This window comes from Nanorana parkeri, unplaced genomic scaffold (assembly GCF_000935625.1).
Source record: "Nanorana parkeri isolate BGI_ZX_2015 unplaced genomic scaffold, ASM93562v1 scaffold131, whole genome shotgun sequence".
Classification (NCBI taxonomy): Eukaryota; Metazoa; Chordata; class Amphibia; order Anura; family Dicroglossidae; genus Nanorana; species Nanorana parkeri.
Genome location: NW_017306399.1, coordinates 896,303 through 909,459, shown reverse-complemented (window position 1 = coordinate 909,459; position 13,157 = coordinate 896,303). Strand labels below are relative to the sequence as shown.

The 13,157-nt window shown below is 49.9% G+C and overlaps 1 protein-coding gene across 1 annotated transcript in view; it reads right to left on the bottom strand.

The window, feature by feature from the left end:
• PATJ (PATJ, crumbs cell polarity complex component) overlaps positions 1 to 13,157 on the bottom strand; it is a 159,812-nt gene that overhangs the window by 458 nt on the left and 146,197 nt on the right. Inside the window, exons 41-45 of the mRNA XM_018553838.1 lie at positions 12,546 to 12,583; positions 12,335 to 12,457; positions 8,339 to 8,443; positions 2,302 to 2,399; positions 875 to 1,001 (exon numbers count right to left, since the gene is read on the bottom strand). Coding sequence (XP_018409340.1) covers positions 875 to 1,001; positions 2,302 to 2,399; positions 8,339 to 8,443; positions 12,335 to 12,457; positions 12,546 to 12,583 — 491 coding nt within the window. The remainder of the gene's footprint in view (positions 1 to 874; positions 1,002 to 2,301; positions 2,400 to 8,338; positions 8,444 to 12,334; positions 12,458 to 12,545; positions 12,584 to 13,157) is intronic.

Genomic DNA, 13,157 nt, shown 5'->3' with positions numbered 1-13,157 from the left:
AACTATAACTTAGCTCCATTGCATGTTCTTACCTGCACCTAACAGAGCCAGTGTGGGAGGATCCACCTACTATCTACCTTACTAACCACCGCACCATCTTGTCTTGAATTGTATTGTAATGTCTTCCTTATATTGTAAAGCACTGCACGGCGCTATATAAATCCTGTATAATAAGGGATGCACTGATACTGGTATTTCAGTATAGAGTACGAGTACTGATATTTTTTTTTACGGCCCTCGCCGATACCGGAAGTCCCATTAAGGAAGCCAGGCGGCGTGTAATGACTCGCCACCCAGCTTCCCGATTAGCAGGGAAGCCGTCCCCATGCTTCTCGTCACTAGGTGATGAGAAACAGTGGCGTCACAAGGGGGGTGCGGCCCGCACCCGGGGGACACCAAAATGACTTGCAGTCATTTTGGTGTCACCCCCTCTGAAAAGTTGAGCACTCGGTCATGGACCGAATGCCCGACAGTATCAGGAGAGAGGAGGGGACCCGGCGGCATACCTTATCCCGCCGGGTGACTGTCCCCTCCTCTCTCTGCCGGCGGCATACCTTATCCCGCCGGGTGACTGTCCCCTCTCTCAGAATACTGCCGCACGCGCGGTGACGTCTCGGCGGGGTGACACTCTGTTACCGCTCCGGGTGTCACCCAGCCTTGTGACGCCCCTGATGAGAAAGCATGGCCAGCTTTCTGGCCAATCAGCAAGCCAGGCGCTGTGTAATGAAACGGCGCCCAGCTTCCTGATTGGCTGGGAAGCCGGCTCCATGCTCCCTCGAGTCACTACAATACAGACAGACCCAGCACAGCTCTCATTGTAACTCCATTGATGAGCTATAACATATTACACATCTGCAGAGATACAAGAACTCACCTTGGTAAATACAGTCTTGACATAGATTGGAAGATCCCCGTGAGGGCTTCCGTATCCTCCGACGATACTAAACCCGAGCCCATCCGCTCCTTTCTCCAGGTGAATTACATTTGGCACAGGGGATCTGCTGAATGACAACACAGAAGGAATGACATGGACTCGTGGAATGAAACTAGGACACCTGCAGAAACTGACTGGACCGGCAACAGTCTCACCAAATCAGCTGAAACCCCTGCACTGAGTTCCTGCTGTGACCATTATGGGGGTTCCCACCATCCCAGCACTGAGTTTCCGGGTCTGTACACCTGCTGTCCCCATTATGAGGGGCTCCCACCTTCCCTGTGCTGAGTTCCCGGGTCTGTACACCTGCTGTGCCCATTATAAGGGGCTCTCACCATCCCTGTGCTGTGCTCCCGGGTCTGTGCACCTGCTGTGCCCATTATGAGGGGCTCCCACCATCCCTGTGCTGAGTTCCCGGGCCTGTACACCTGCTGTGACCATTATGGGGGTTCCCACCATCCCAGCCCTGAGTTTCCGGGTCTGTACACCTGCTGTCCCCATTATGAGGGGCTCCCACCATTCATGTGCTGAGTTCCCGGGTCTGTACACCTGCTGTCCCCATTATGAGGGGCTCCCACCATCCCTGTGCTGAGTTCCCGGGTCTGTACACCTGCTGTCCCCATTATGAGGCGCTCCCACCATTCATGTGCTGAGTTCCCGGGTCTGTGCACCTGCTGTGCCCATTATGAGGGGCTCCCACCAGCTCTGTATTGAGTTTCCGGGTCTGCACATTTAGAGAGATTGTGTTATCCATTTAAGTCCAAAAACATTTCCTATAATTGGCTTGAACGTTTTCCGAAAGAAATCCAGAGGCTGGCCATTGCTGACCTTCTCCTAAAAAAAGGCAATTTTTTATATGGTTACCCAGCCAGTTAAAAAAAAAATAAAAAGACATCTCTGGCTGCAAAAATCACCCCTTTAGTCTGGAGCAGCCATCTGCAGTACTTATTTTCTGCCACAAGATGTCACCCGGGATCACACAATCTAGAAGACTAAGAACAATACTGTGAATGCGGGGTGTCATGGGCCCGCCCCGATGACATGTCACCACGGCCCCATTCATTCACAGTATACTAATGCAGGCAGCGGCACTGACATCATATGGACATCTGGAAGACCATCACCACCAGGTAAAAAGGCTGAAAAAGGAACACAACTGCTCACATCATGTGATTGGCCTGAAGACTTAAAAAAAATATAAGTATATTAAAAAAAATTTGCACTAAGGTCAGAGCATACTCAGGACTCCTGATCTGCATATTTTTCAAGGTCAGTCACTATGAGCAGTGAGATCATGTGGATGGGACGCTCCTGTGTGTGTCCATTGCCTGTTACGTCCGCCTGAAAGATTTACGCTGTGTACTCACTCAGCCTCCTCGCCGGGGTGCTCAGATGTCATGCTCTGGCTCAGCGACATGCTCTCCAGTTGACTGGCGATGGCACTTATGTTCGTATCTGCTACAACCTAGAACATAAAAAAGGTACATAAAACTCAGCAGTACAACACAGCAATCCCATTTACCTGAGCGCGGCACCCTTCCCCCCCAAAGCGGAATAAATAAAACAAATTGCGCCCTCGCTCCATATACACAGGAGACAATCTGTTTAATTGAACTGTTCAGAAGAGGTATGGGCCACATCACCGCGGCCTTTCCCCAGCAGAACAGAGGCCAGTAATAAAACATTATGAATGACCCAACATCTCTTAAAGAGACCCTGTCACCAACTTTAAAACTGGATGTAAAAGCAGAGAAAATCAATTTTTACTTTTAGCTTTTTCAATTTAAATCATTTTTATTTTTGCAATGTGTCTTTGAGCTGGCTAGTAAAATCGGTCAAATCCCTAGTACAGCCCCCGCCATCCTTGCGTGCCACAGGACTCCCTTCTTCTGGGAACGTCGAATTACTTTCTGTGTAGGCTTAAAACTGAACAAAAACTACCCTTGCAGTGGGCTCACCATTGCACCCCCATCCCCATTCCCGCACACACTGCCTATAGGGTAAATGCTCTATGGGTTTAGGAATAAGATGTAATATTTTCCTTATTCCTCACTTCAGCAAACTTTCGGACTTTCCCCTTCTCCCAGACACCCCAAGGTTCTGGGTGGTCCCTCGCCGTCCTCACATTCAAATGTAGGGCTATTATCCCTGCATTGTACTTAATGATGTCACCGTGTGACCTCTGGTCGTAATGTCTTAGAGAAGAAGCTTCAGGGGACCGGTCACACAGAGGAGGGAGTCTGCTGGAGTAAGGGAAAAGGTATTTTTTGTAAAACTCCCTTATTTGAGATTTAACCCCTGCGCCTCTCCTTTCACCTCCCTACATAACCTTTGATGTAGCTGCTGGGGGAGCAGCAAAGGGGAATACTAGAGGGTGTAATTGGAGTGACCGCTCTGAGTCTGCTGGGGCTGCTGACATCAGATCCAAGATGGCGGCACCCAGCAGAAGTGTCAGGGCTTTAAGATGTCTACAAAAGTGAGGCTTTTACAGGTAAATAAAATGTGAAAAAGATGGTAAATGATTTGTTAGTTCATTGTTGGGGGTCTAACATCCTTTATTATATTATATCATCTCTAAGTTCTACATTCAATTTGCCTTCCTAGTCCTTACCCATTGACATCATACCTCCAGCCCACACACTTGCCTTTCCTTGGTGAGATCCCACCTCCAGCAGAAACATTTGTCTTTCCCCTTCATCATTCACCCAACACACACACACACACAGGTCCTCCCCTGTATCCCTCCTCCAGCACACACACATATAGGTCTTCCCCTGTATTCATCCTCCAGCACACACACATATAGGTCTTCCCCCTGTATCCCTCCTCCAGCACACACACAGGTCCTCCCCTGTATCCCTCCTCCAGCACACACATAGGTCCTCCCCTGTATCCCTCCTCCAGCACACACATGGGTCTTCCCCTGTATCCCTCCTCCAGCACACACATGGGTCTTCCCCTGTATCCCTCCTCCAGCACACACATGGGTCTTCCCCTGTATCCCTCCTCCTGTCTTTAGCAGAGGAGCAGGGTTTGCTGGACAGAATTATCAGTTTACAGAGTCCTGTCACTCGTCTGGATTTGCTCTTTGGACGTTTAAAGTTGTCAGGTAGCTTAGGGCCATCAGCTCCATTATTATAAGTGAGACCACTGTTCATTTCCGTATTCCTCTCCTAGCCTGTCCATACCGCGTGGCCGGCGATATTGAGCTGCATATCATTAAAGGTAAAGTGGAATTTTTAAACAGAACAGAAATAAATTATTTATTGGCCAAGAACAAGATGAAAAGAGAAGAAAGTGTTCACTTTTGTATTTAAACGTGTGAAGAACAGCAGAGAACATCTTTACCCTCTGCAACTTCAAACTGAGAAACGGGACTGGTGGACAAAATAAAGTGCACCTGTCTCATGCACACAGGTGGCACCCATGTTGTGGGGGGAGCAGAACGTTCATTGTGGTTCAAATTCTGCACAATAAGAAAGGAAACATATTGTGCGACTATAAACAGAATTACCAGAGACGGCAGATATCTTGAATCGATGGAAGGTATGGGTTTATTTTAGATTATAATATACTAGCATGTAATCACAACATTGAGAGAGAGGAAGAGCTGGCAATCTATTGGGGTACAAGGAAATTATACTATAGGCAAGGCGGGGTTAAGGAGCGGGAAGCAACCTATTAAAGAGCTAGTCCATGATATTTCAGGTATAGATGCTCAGGTCCTCCGACTTCTCTTTCAATAGAGACCTCTCCAATACAGTTCCTGGCTCTGTTCCTGCTCACTCTGAAGTCGTTCTCTGCCTGCAGCAACAGAGCCATTTCTGAATGTCGCCTCCACTCCCTTTGTATTTTTCCAGATTATAAATCTAAAAGCCCAACAGGTAGAATGGGACCCCCTTGTAATGGTCATACCAGTCAAATGCATGTGGACACCTGATCTTTACACCTACCTATATAGCCAAATGCATGTGGACACCCCTCTAAATGATGGCGTTCATACTGTGTTTCCCCGAAGATAAGACACTGTCTTATATTTTTTTTTTGGCTCAAAAAAACGCACTAGGTCTTATTTTCGGGGTAGGTCTTATTTTTTTCACGTATAACAATCCAAAGTTAACGCAAATCCAAATTTATATCATCCAAAATGGCAAAGTTAAGCATAGGGTGATCAGGGCAATCAGGGGTGCCGTACCTTTCCAAGAGCAATTTGTTAACCAATCGCTGGCCAGAATGGGCGAAACGCACTTTCACTATCAATTCCTCACATGCGGAGTGCATTTGGTATCACTCCGCCAGTGACAGGAGCCGGCGGTATAGAGGAGGCATCGGCTTATGCGGCTCTGCTCCCTCCGCTGCCGCCTCGCTTCCTCTAGCGCTGGCTTCATTGGCACCGCCGATTCTCTCCGGCAGCTCTTCAAGTTCCCCCTTATGCCACCACCGGCCCTGGGAATGGTCACAACTAGGTCTTATTTTCGGGGTAGGTCTTATATTTTAGCAATTCCCAAAAAAAGTACTAGGTCTTATTTTCGGGGAAACAGGGTGCTGTTGATTCTACAGCATAGAAAGACCTTTTTGACAATTTTGCTCTTCCAGCTTTGTGGTAACAGTTTGGTGAAGACACTTTTCTGTTCCAGCATGCCTGTGCCCTTGTGTACAAAGCCAGCTCCAGAAAGACACGGTTTGATGAGTTTGGTGTGGAGGAGCTAGACTGGTCAGCACAGAGCTCTGACCTCAACCCTACTGGGCACCTTTGGGATGAATTGGAACACCGATATCGACCCAACATCAGTACCTGACCTCACTAGATGAATAGCAAGTAGTAGAGGCATTCATGGGTCATCAGCAGAAGCGTACGTCCTCATAGGAGATTATTTTGGCCAATGTTTCAATGGATTATAGTCCATCTTTGCCCATCTAAGACCTTCTGGCCAACTCAGGCAAACATTCCCACAGACACACTACAAAATCTTGTGGAAAGGCTTTGCAGAGCAGTGGAAGTTGTTATAGCTGCAAAAGGGAGCCAACTCCATATTAATGCCCTTGGTTTTGGAATGGGTGGTCCCAACCAGCTCATATTCGCTGCGATGGGCGGGTGTCCTCCACATTTTGGGCACATTGTGTATGCTGTCAGATACGTACACAAGTTCCTAAGATGGGAGGCGGACTGGATAATAAAAGCACCCCTGACCAGGCACCAATATTAGAAAAGTGTGAATCGCCCATAGTAATCAGTCGCTGTGTAACCTGTCCTAGGCACAGGGCAGCTTTGGTGGGTCTCTAGGAGAAACACAGTCCCCGTTTTAGACATTTGTGACACCTGAAGCCCAACATCCGTCATTATCTCCCCAGAACATCTGTGACTGACGGATTAAGCGGTGGGTTGGCGTGGGAGCAGAACATCGAGCTCCCGGGAGAAGCTAATCTTCAGTGTTCAAACAGCATGTGTCTAGTAAGAGATCCGTGAGCTGGATGTGGAGATAATAAGACTTTCTACCCTACTGAACACAATTACCTGACCTTTCACTAAACTGTGCTGCGCCGCTCCACTCCGATAAGGCACAAAATGACTCTACGCCGCGCCTGTCATGATTATCGGCTGATAACGCAAGCTATTAGCTACTATATAGATAAGGCAATTTCCGCTCATACATTAAAACTACCTAAAAAAGTGAAACTTCAGTTGAATAGGGAAAAAAATATATTTCTTTTTGGGTCAGCAATAGACAGCAAGGATCTCCGGAAGAAATCTTTAAAAATAAGTACCACGCTAGTGACCCTATTCACACCATCCGGGGCACCATTTGTTTTGTTTTTTAAATCTGTCCGAAGTTGTGCTTTAAAGATGAACTTTACCCTCATCTCCGACAACAACGGCACCCTTGGAAATGTCTACGAATAACAATCTACAACCAGATACTTCTAGATAATTGCCAGCTTTTTATTCTTTGCATACCTTGCCCCCCCCCCCATTCGTCTCACAGTGGCCATTTTAACTAAGGGCGGGTTACTAGATCTCCCTTTACTTCCTGGAACTCTGGCACATGTGACTAGGACATGTGACCATCCTCTCAGGTGAAGAAAATGCCTTTCCCCGAGATCTCCTGAGACTACAGATGAGATTTCCCAGCAATGCTCTGCTGATGTAAGCTTCCCAGAATGCAACACTTGGGCACAGTTACATCACTAATGCCCAAGAGGACCAGGAAGTGAAACAAACAATAATTGTAAGTAAAATAAAAATATGTTTGTTGAACTCATGAATGTACAATGATTTCATATCAGCATGCAGAGCTGTATGCTGTTGTGGTTTTTAGTAAATGCCTGCAATTCAACCTCGAATTCTGTGCAGAGGTCCGGGAAGGGCAGTGAACCAATTACAAGTGTGGGCAGAAGAGGATTCTGGGAAATGTAGGATTTAAAGAACAGCAGCAGTCATTAAGGGGCATTAGTGTGCTTATAATGGGGCACTCTTTCTAAAAGATGACCTCATTAGCATATATGTAGCCGGGACTTTACAGGAGGGAGGGGCATACAGACTGGGATTGTATAACTCTAGGCTCTGTGCACACAACACATTAGTGACAACCTATTTAAAGCTCGACTCCTGGTTGGACTCCCTTGTTTCCAACCCCATCCCGCACACACCTATCCGTCCGAAGCCTGTGTCATATGGTGACAACGCAGGAGCACGGTTGGGTGACCGGGACAGAGCACTGTCACCTCATTACAGGAAGTGCCTTAACAAGGACCTTCATGGCAGATTTACCAGGGATTATTTTAAGGAAAGCTGCAGATTTAAGAAGACTGCAAATGACTTTTAAAAATCATATTTTGCATGTTGGCCCTCATATGAGATTCGGTGGTCGGGCACTTTAAAGGTGAGCACAACACTAGGAGGTGTGTATAGCTCTGCGCCTCAGTAATGTCTCTCGTGCCTAGCGAACGAACCATCGAACACCGGCGACTGGGACAACATTTGAAGGATAAACGCCGCCTGTGTCCCCAGTAGCGTGCAATCTCTGCAGACAGATGTCAGCACACCGAGGCTTCCTATCAACACACAAACACATAAAGCAGCAGTTTAAATATTGCCACAGACGGAATCCGGAGGTAGTAATCCATCACGGCTCAGTGAACTGGAAGCTCCCCATACAGTGCGCCTAATAAACCGAATGCCAATCGCGTTAGGTGGTGCGCTGCAATTTTCTGATGAGAGCTGAAAGCGGCGGGTTTACTTATGAGCGGTTACACAGAGACTTTGTGCCGCTGGTTAAGAAGCACGTGGAGACGTCAGGAATAAGAACGTGAGGGGACAACGTGGTCCGTGGCCAGGGACGCCACATGGTTTTCGGTTCGGTTTATCTATCGCTTGCAGATGTGTGTCACACCACTCGAACCTACCTCCAAGGTGATGGCACCGAAGGCGTTCTTCAGGATGTTAACCACTTCCGCGTGAGTGAAGCCTTCCAGGGGCTGCCTGTTAATACTGACAATCCGATCTCCAACCTGGGAAAGCAACATGATGGAGGTGTTACGGAAGACGCATTGCAGGACGCCATACAACAGGGAATGGAGGAGATCAAATTTATTTGTTTACACACTTTTCAACCTGATTGTTGAATAATCCAAAACGCATGCGTGGCCATTTATTATTATTACGGCTTTTGAACATATAAGATCTGACAGAAGAGGACAGAATACACAGGCTGGAACATTTTTTGTTAAGCTGAACCAAATAAGTGCTGGAGGGTATGATAGGGGGGCAGTACATGCAGGAAAGGAGTGAGGAGGGTATGCCAGGGGCAGTATGTGCAGGAGAGGCGTGAGGAGGGTATGCCAGGGGGCAGTATGTGCAGGAAAGGAGTGAGGAGGGTATGCCAGGGGCAGTATGTGCAGGAGAGGCGTGAGGAGGGTATGCCAGGGGGCAGTATGTACAGGAAAGGAATAAGGAGGGTATGATAGGGGGCAGTACATGCAGGAAAGGAGTGAGGAGGGTATGCCAGGGGCAGTATGTGCAGGAGAGGCGTGAGGAGGGTATGCCAGGGGGCAGTATGTACAGGAAAGGAATAAGGAGGGTATGATAGGGGGCAGTACATGCAGGAAAGGAGTGAGGAGGGTATGCCAGGGGCAGTATGTGCAGGAGAGGCGTGAGGAGGGTATGCCAGGGGGCAGTATGTACAGGAAAGGAATAAGGAGGGTATGATAGGGGGCAGTACATGCAGGAAAGGAGTGAGGAGGGTATGCCAGGGGCAGTATGTGCAGGAGAGGCGTGAGGAGGGTATGCCAGGGGGCAGTATGTACAGGAAAGGAATAAGGAGGGTATGATAGGGGGCAGTACATGCAGGAAAGGAGTGAGGAGGGTATGCCAGGGGCAGTATGTGCAGGAGAGGCGTGAGGAGGGTATGCCAGGGGGCAGTATGTACAGGAAAGGAATAAGGAGGGTATGATAGGGGGCAGTACATGCAGGAAAGGAGTGAGGAGGGTATGCCAGGGGCAGTATGTGCAGGAGAGGCGTGAGGAGGGTATGCCAGGGGGCAGTATGTACAGGAAAGGAATAAGGAGGGTATGATAGGGGGCAGTACATGCAGGAAAGGAGTGAGGAGGGTATGCCAGGGGCAGTATGTGCAGGAGAGGCGTGAGGAGGGTATGCCAGGGGGCAGTATGTACAGGAAAGGAATAAGGAGGGTATGATAGGGGGCAGTACATGCAGGAAAGGAGTGAGGAGGGTATGCCAGGGGCAGTATGTGCAGGAGAGGCGTGAGGAGGGTATGCCAGGGGGCAGTATGTACAGGAAAGGAATAAGGAGGGTATGATAGGGGGCAGTACATGCAGGAAAGGAGTGAGGAGGGTATGCCAGGGGCAGTATGTGCAGGAGAGGCGTGAGGAGGGTATGCCAGGGGGCAGTATGTACAGGAAAGGAATAAGGAGGGTATGATAGGGGGCAGTACATGCAGGAAAGGAGTGAGGAGGGTATGCCAGGGGCAGTATGTGCAGGAGAGGCGTGAGGAGGGTATGCCAGGGGGCAGTATGTACAGGAAAGGAATAAGGAGGGTATGATAGGGGGCAGTACATGCAGGAAAGGAGTGAGGAGGGTATGCCAGGGGCAGTATGTGCAGGAGAGGCGTGAGGAGGGTATGCCAGGGGGCAGTATGTACAGGAAAGGAATAAGGAGGGTATGATAGGGGGCAGTACATGCAGGAAAGGAGTGAGGAGGGTATGCCAGGGGCAGTATGTGCAGGAGAGGCGTGAGGAGGGTATGCCAGGGGGCAGTATGTACAGGAAAGGAATAAGGAGGGTATGATAGGGGGCAGTACATGCAGGAAAGGAGTGAGGAGGGTATGCCAGGGGCAGTATGTGCAGGAGAGGCGTGAGGAGGGTATGCCAGGGGGCAGTATGTACAGGAAAGGAATAAGGAGGGTATGATAGGGGGCAGTACATGCAGGAAAGGAGTGAGGAGGGTATGCCAGGGGCAGTATGTGCAGGAGAGGCGTGAGGAGGGTATGCCAGGGGGCAGTATGTACAGGAAAGGAATAAGGAGGGTATGATAGGGGGCAGTACATGCAGGAAAGGAGTGAGGAGGGTATGCCAGGGGCAGTATGTGCAGGAGAGGCGTGAGGAGGGTATGCCAGGGGGCAGTATGTACAGGAAAGGAATAAGGAGGGTATGATAGGGGGCAGTACATGCAGGAAAGGAGTGAGGAGGGTATGCCAGGGGCAGTATGTGCAGGAGAGGCGTGAGGAGGGTATGCCAGGGGGCAGTATGTACAGGAAAGGAATAAGGAGGGTATGATAGGGGGCAGTACATGCAGGAAAGGAGTGAGGAGGGTATGCCAGGGGCAGTATGTGCAGGAGAGGCGTGAGGAGGGTATGCCAGGGGGCAGTATGTACAGGAAAGGAATAAGGAGGGTATGATAGGGGGCAGTACATGCAGGAAAGGAGTGAGGAGGGTATGCCAGGGGCAGTATGTGCAGGAGAGGCGTGAGGAGGGTATGCCAGGGGGCAGTATGTACAGGAAAGGAATAAGGAGGGTATGATAGGGGGCAGTACATGCAGGAAAGGAGTGAGGAGGGTATGACAGGGGGCAGTATGTACAGGAAATGAGTGAGGGTATGCCAGGGGGCAGTATGTGCAGGAAAGGAGTGAGGAGGGTATGACAGAGGGCAGTATGTGCAGGGAAGGAATAAGGAGGGCATGACAGGGGGCAGTATGTGCAGGAAAGGAGTGAGGAGGGTATAAAAGGAAGCAGTATGTGCAGGAAAGGAGTGAGGAGGGTATGACAGGGGGCACTATTTACAGGAGAGGAGGGTATGACAGGAGGCAGGGGAATAGTATGGAGGATATGATGGGTGCAGAAAGTGCATGAGAGGAGTGGGAATGGTATGACAGCAGGCAGAATGTGCAGGAGAAGAGTGCAAAGAGTTTGATGGAAGGCATACATACAGGAAAGGAGCGTGGAGGGTATGATGGCAGGCATACATGCAGGAGTGCAATGAATACGCTATGGTGCGCTATATGCAGACGGTATATTGCTGGTCAGTGTACAAGAGAGGTGAGGAGGGTATAATTGCAGGCAGTAGATGCAGGGGAGGAGTGCAGAGGGTATGATGGCAGGCAGTAGATGCAGGGAAGGAGTGCGGAGGGTATGATGGCAGGCAGTAGATGCAGGGAAGGAGTGCGGAGGGTATGATGGCAGGCAGTAGATGCAGGGAAGGAGTGCGGAGGGTATGATGGCAGGCAGTAGATGCAGGGAAGGAGTGCAGAGGTTATGATGGCAGGCAGTAGGTGCGGGGGAGGAGTGCAGAGGGTATGATGGCAGGCAGTAGGTCGGTGCAGGGGAGGAGTGCAGAGGTTATGTCAGGCAGTAGGTGCAGGGGAGGAGTGCAGAGGGTATGATGGCAGGCAGTAGGTGCAGGGAAGGAGTGCAGAGGGTATGATGGCAGGCAGTAGATGCAGGGAAGGAGTGCAGAGGGTATGATGGCAGGCAGTACGTGCAGCAGAGGAGTGCGGAGGGTATGATGGCAGGCAGTAGGTGCAGGAGTGCGGAGGGTATGATGGCAGGCAGTAGGTGCAGCGGAGGAGTGCGAAGGGTATGATGGCAGGCAGTAGGTGCAGGAGTGCGAAGGGTATGATGGCAGGCAGTAGATGCAGGGAAGGAGTGCAGAGGGTATGATGGCAGGCAGTAGGTGCAGGGAAGGAGTGCAGAGGGTATGATGGCAGGCAGTAGGTGCAGGGAAGGAGTGCAGAGGGTATGATGGCAGGCAGTAGGTGCAGGAGGGGAGTGCAGGGCATTTATGATGGCAAGCAGTATGTGTTGGGGGAGGGGTGTGGAACACTGGGATCACTAATGCTCGGTGTGATTTAACAAAATTGAGGACCATAACAGAGACTCAGCACTTACTTTCAGTTTGTGTGTGCGGGCGACAACTCCGCTGGCTTGTATCATCGCGATGAACACAGGAATGTCTCCTAGTGGGCTTCCTTTTCCACCAGCTATGCTGACCCCCAGAGCATCACTGGGCCCCTGAGGATGGAGACACAGGATGGGAAAGGTTTACACGTGGTGCACGGAGACACGGCAACAGAGATTATGAAAATGCGTCTGCACTCACCCTGCTAATTTCTACAATCCGCGGCTCCAGTTCCATACCTACAGACAGATGAAGGAGACTTTAGAAGAGGGCCTGTCTGTTCACACAACCTATACAGTACTGAGGCAGCTACAGACATTTGCTGGGTGTGCCTTTTGTGTACATTTAAAGTACCATGCACGTGTAGCAGCAACATATTATCACCTTCCTGCCACTACTGCACATTTGCCAGGTGTTGGGGCCATTTTGACTTATCCCAAAGACTCTAAACTACCCCTGGAGTGGACCTGGCATTTAGTAACGGAGCTGCTGATCTCCTATAATCTCTGATTAACTTTGCAGCCTTTACAATTTACAGGGACTTTCTGCTTACTCCCGCAATGCATTGTGGTCGTTTTCTAATTTGCATATTTATATCTCCCGCCCTCTCTGCCAATCCCTCCACTAGCTTCCATCCACCGCCCCCTCTGCCAATCCCTCCACTGGCTTCCATCCCCCGCCCCCTCTGCCAATCCCTCCACTGGCTTCCATCCCTCTCCTATCTCCACCAATCCCTCCACTGGCTTCCATCCCACTACCTCTCTGCCAGACCCTCCACTGGCTTCCATCCCTCACCCACCTCTGCCAATCCCT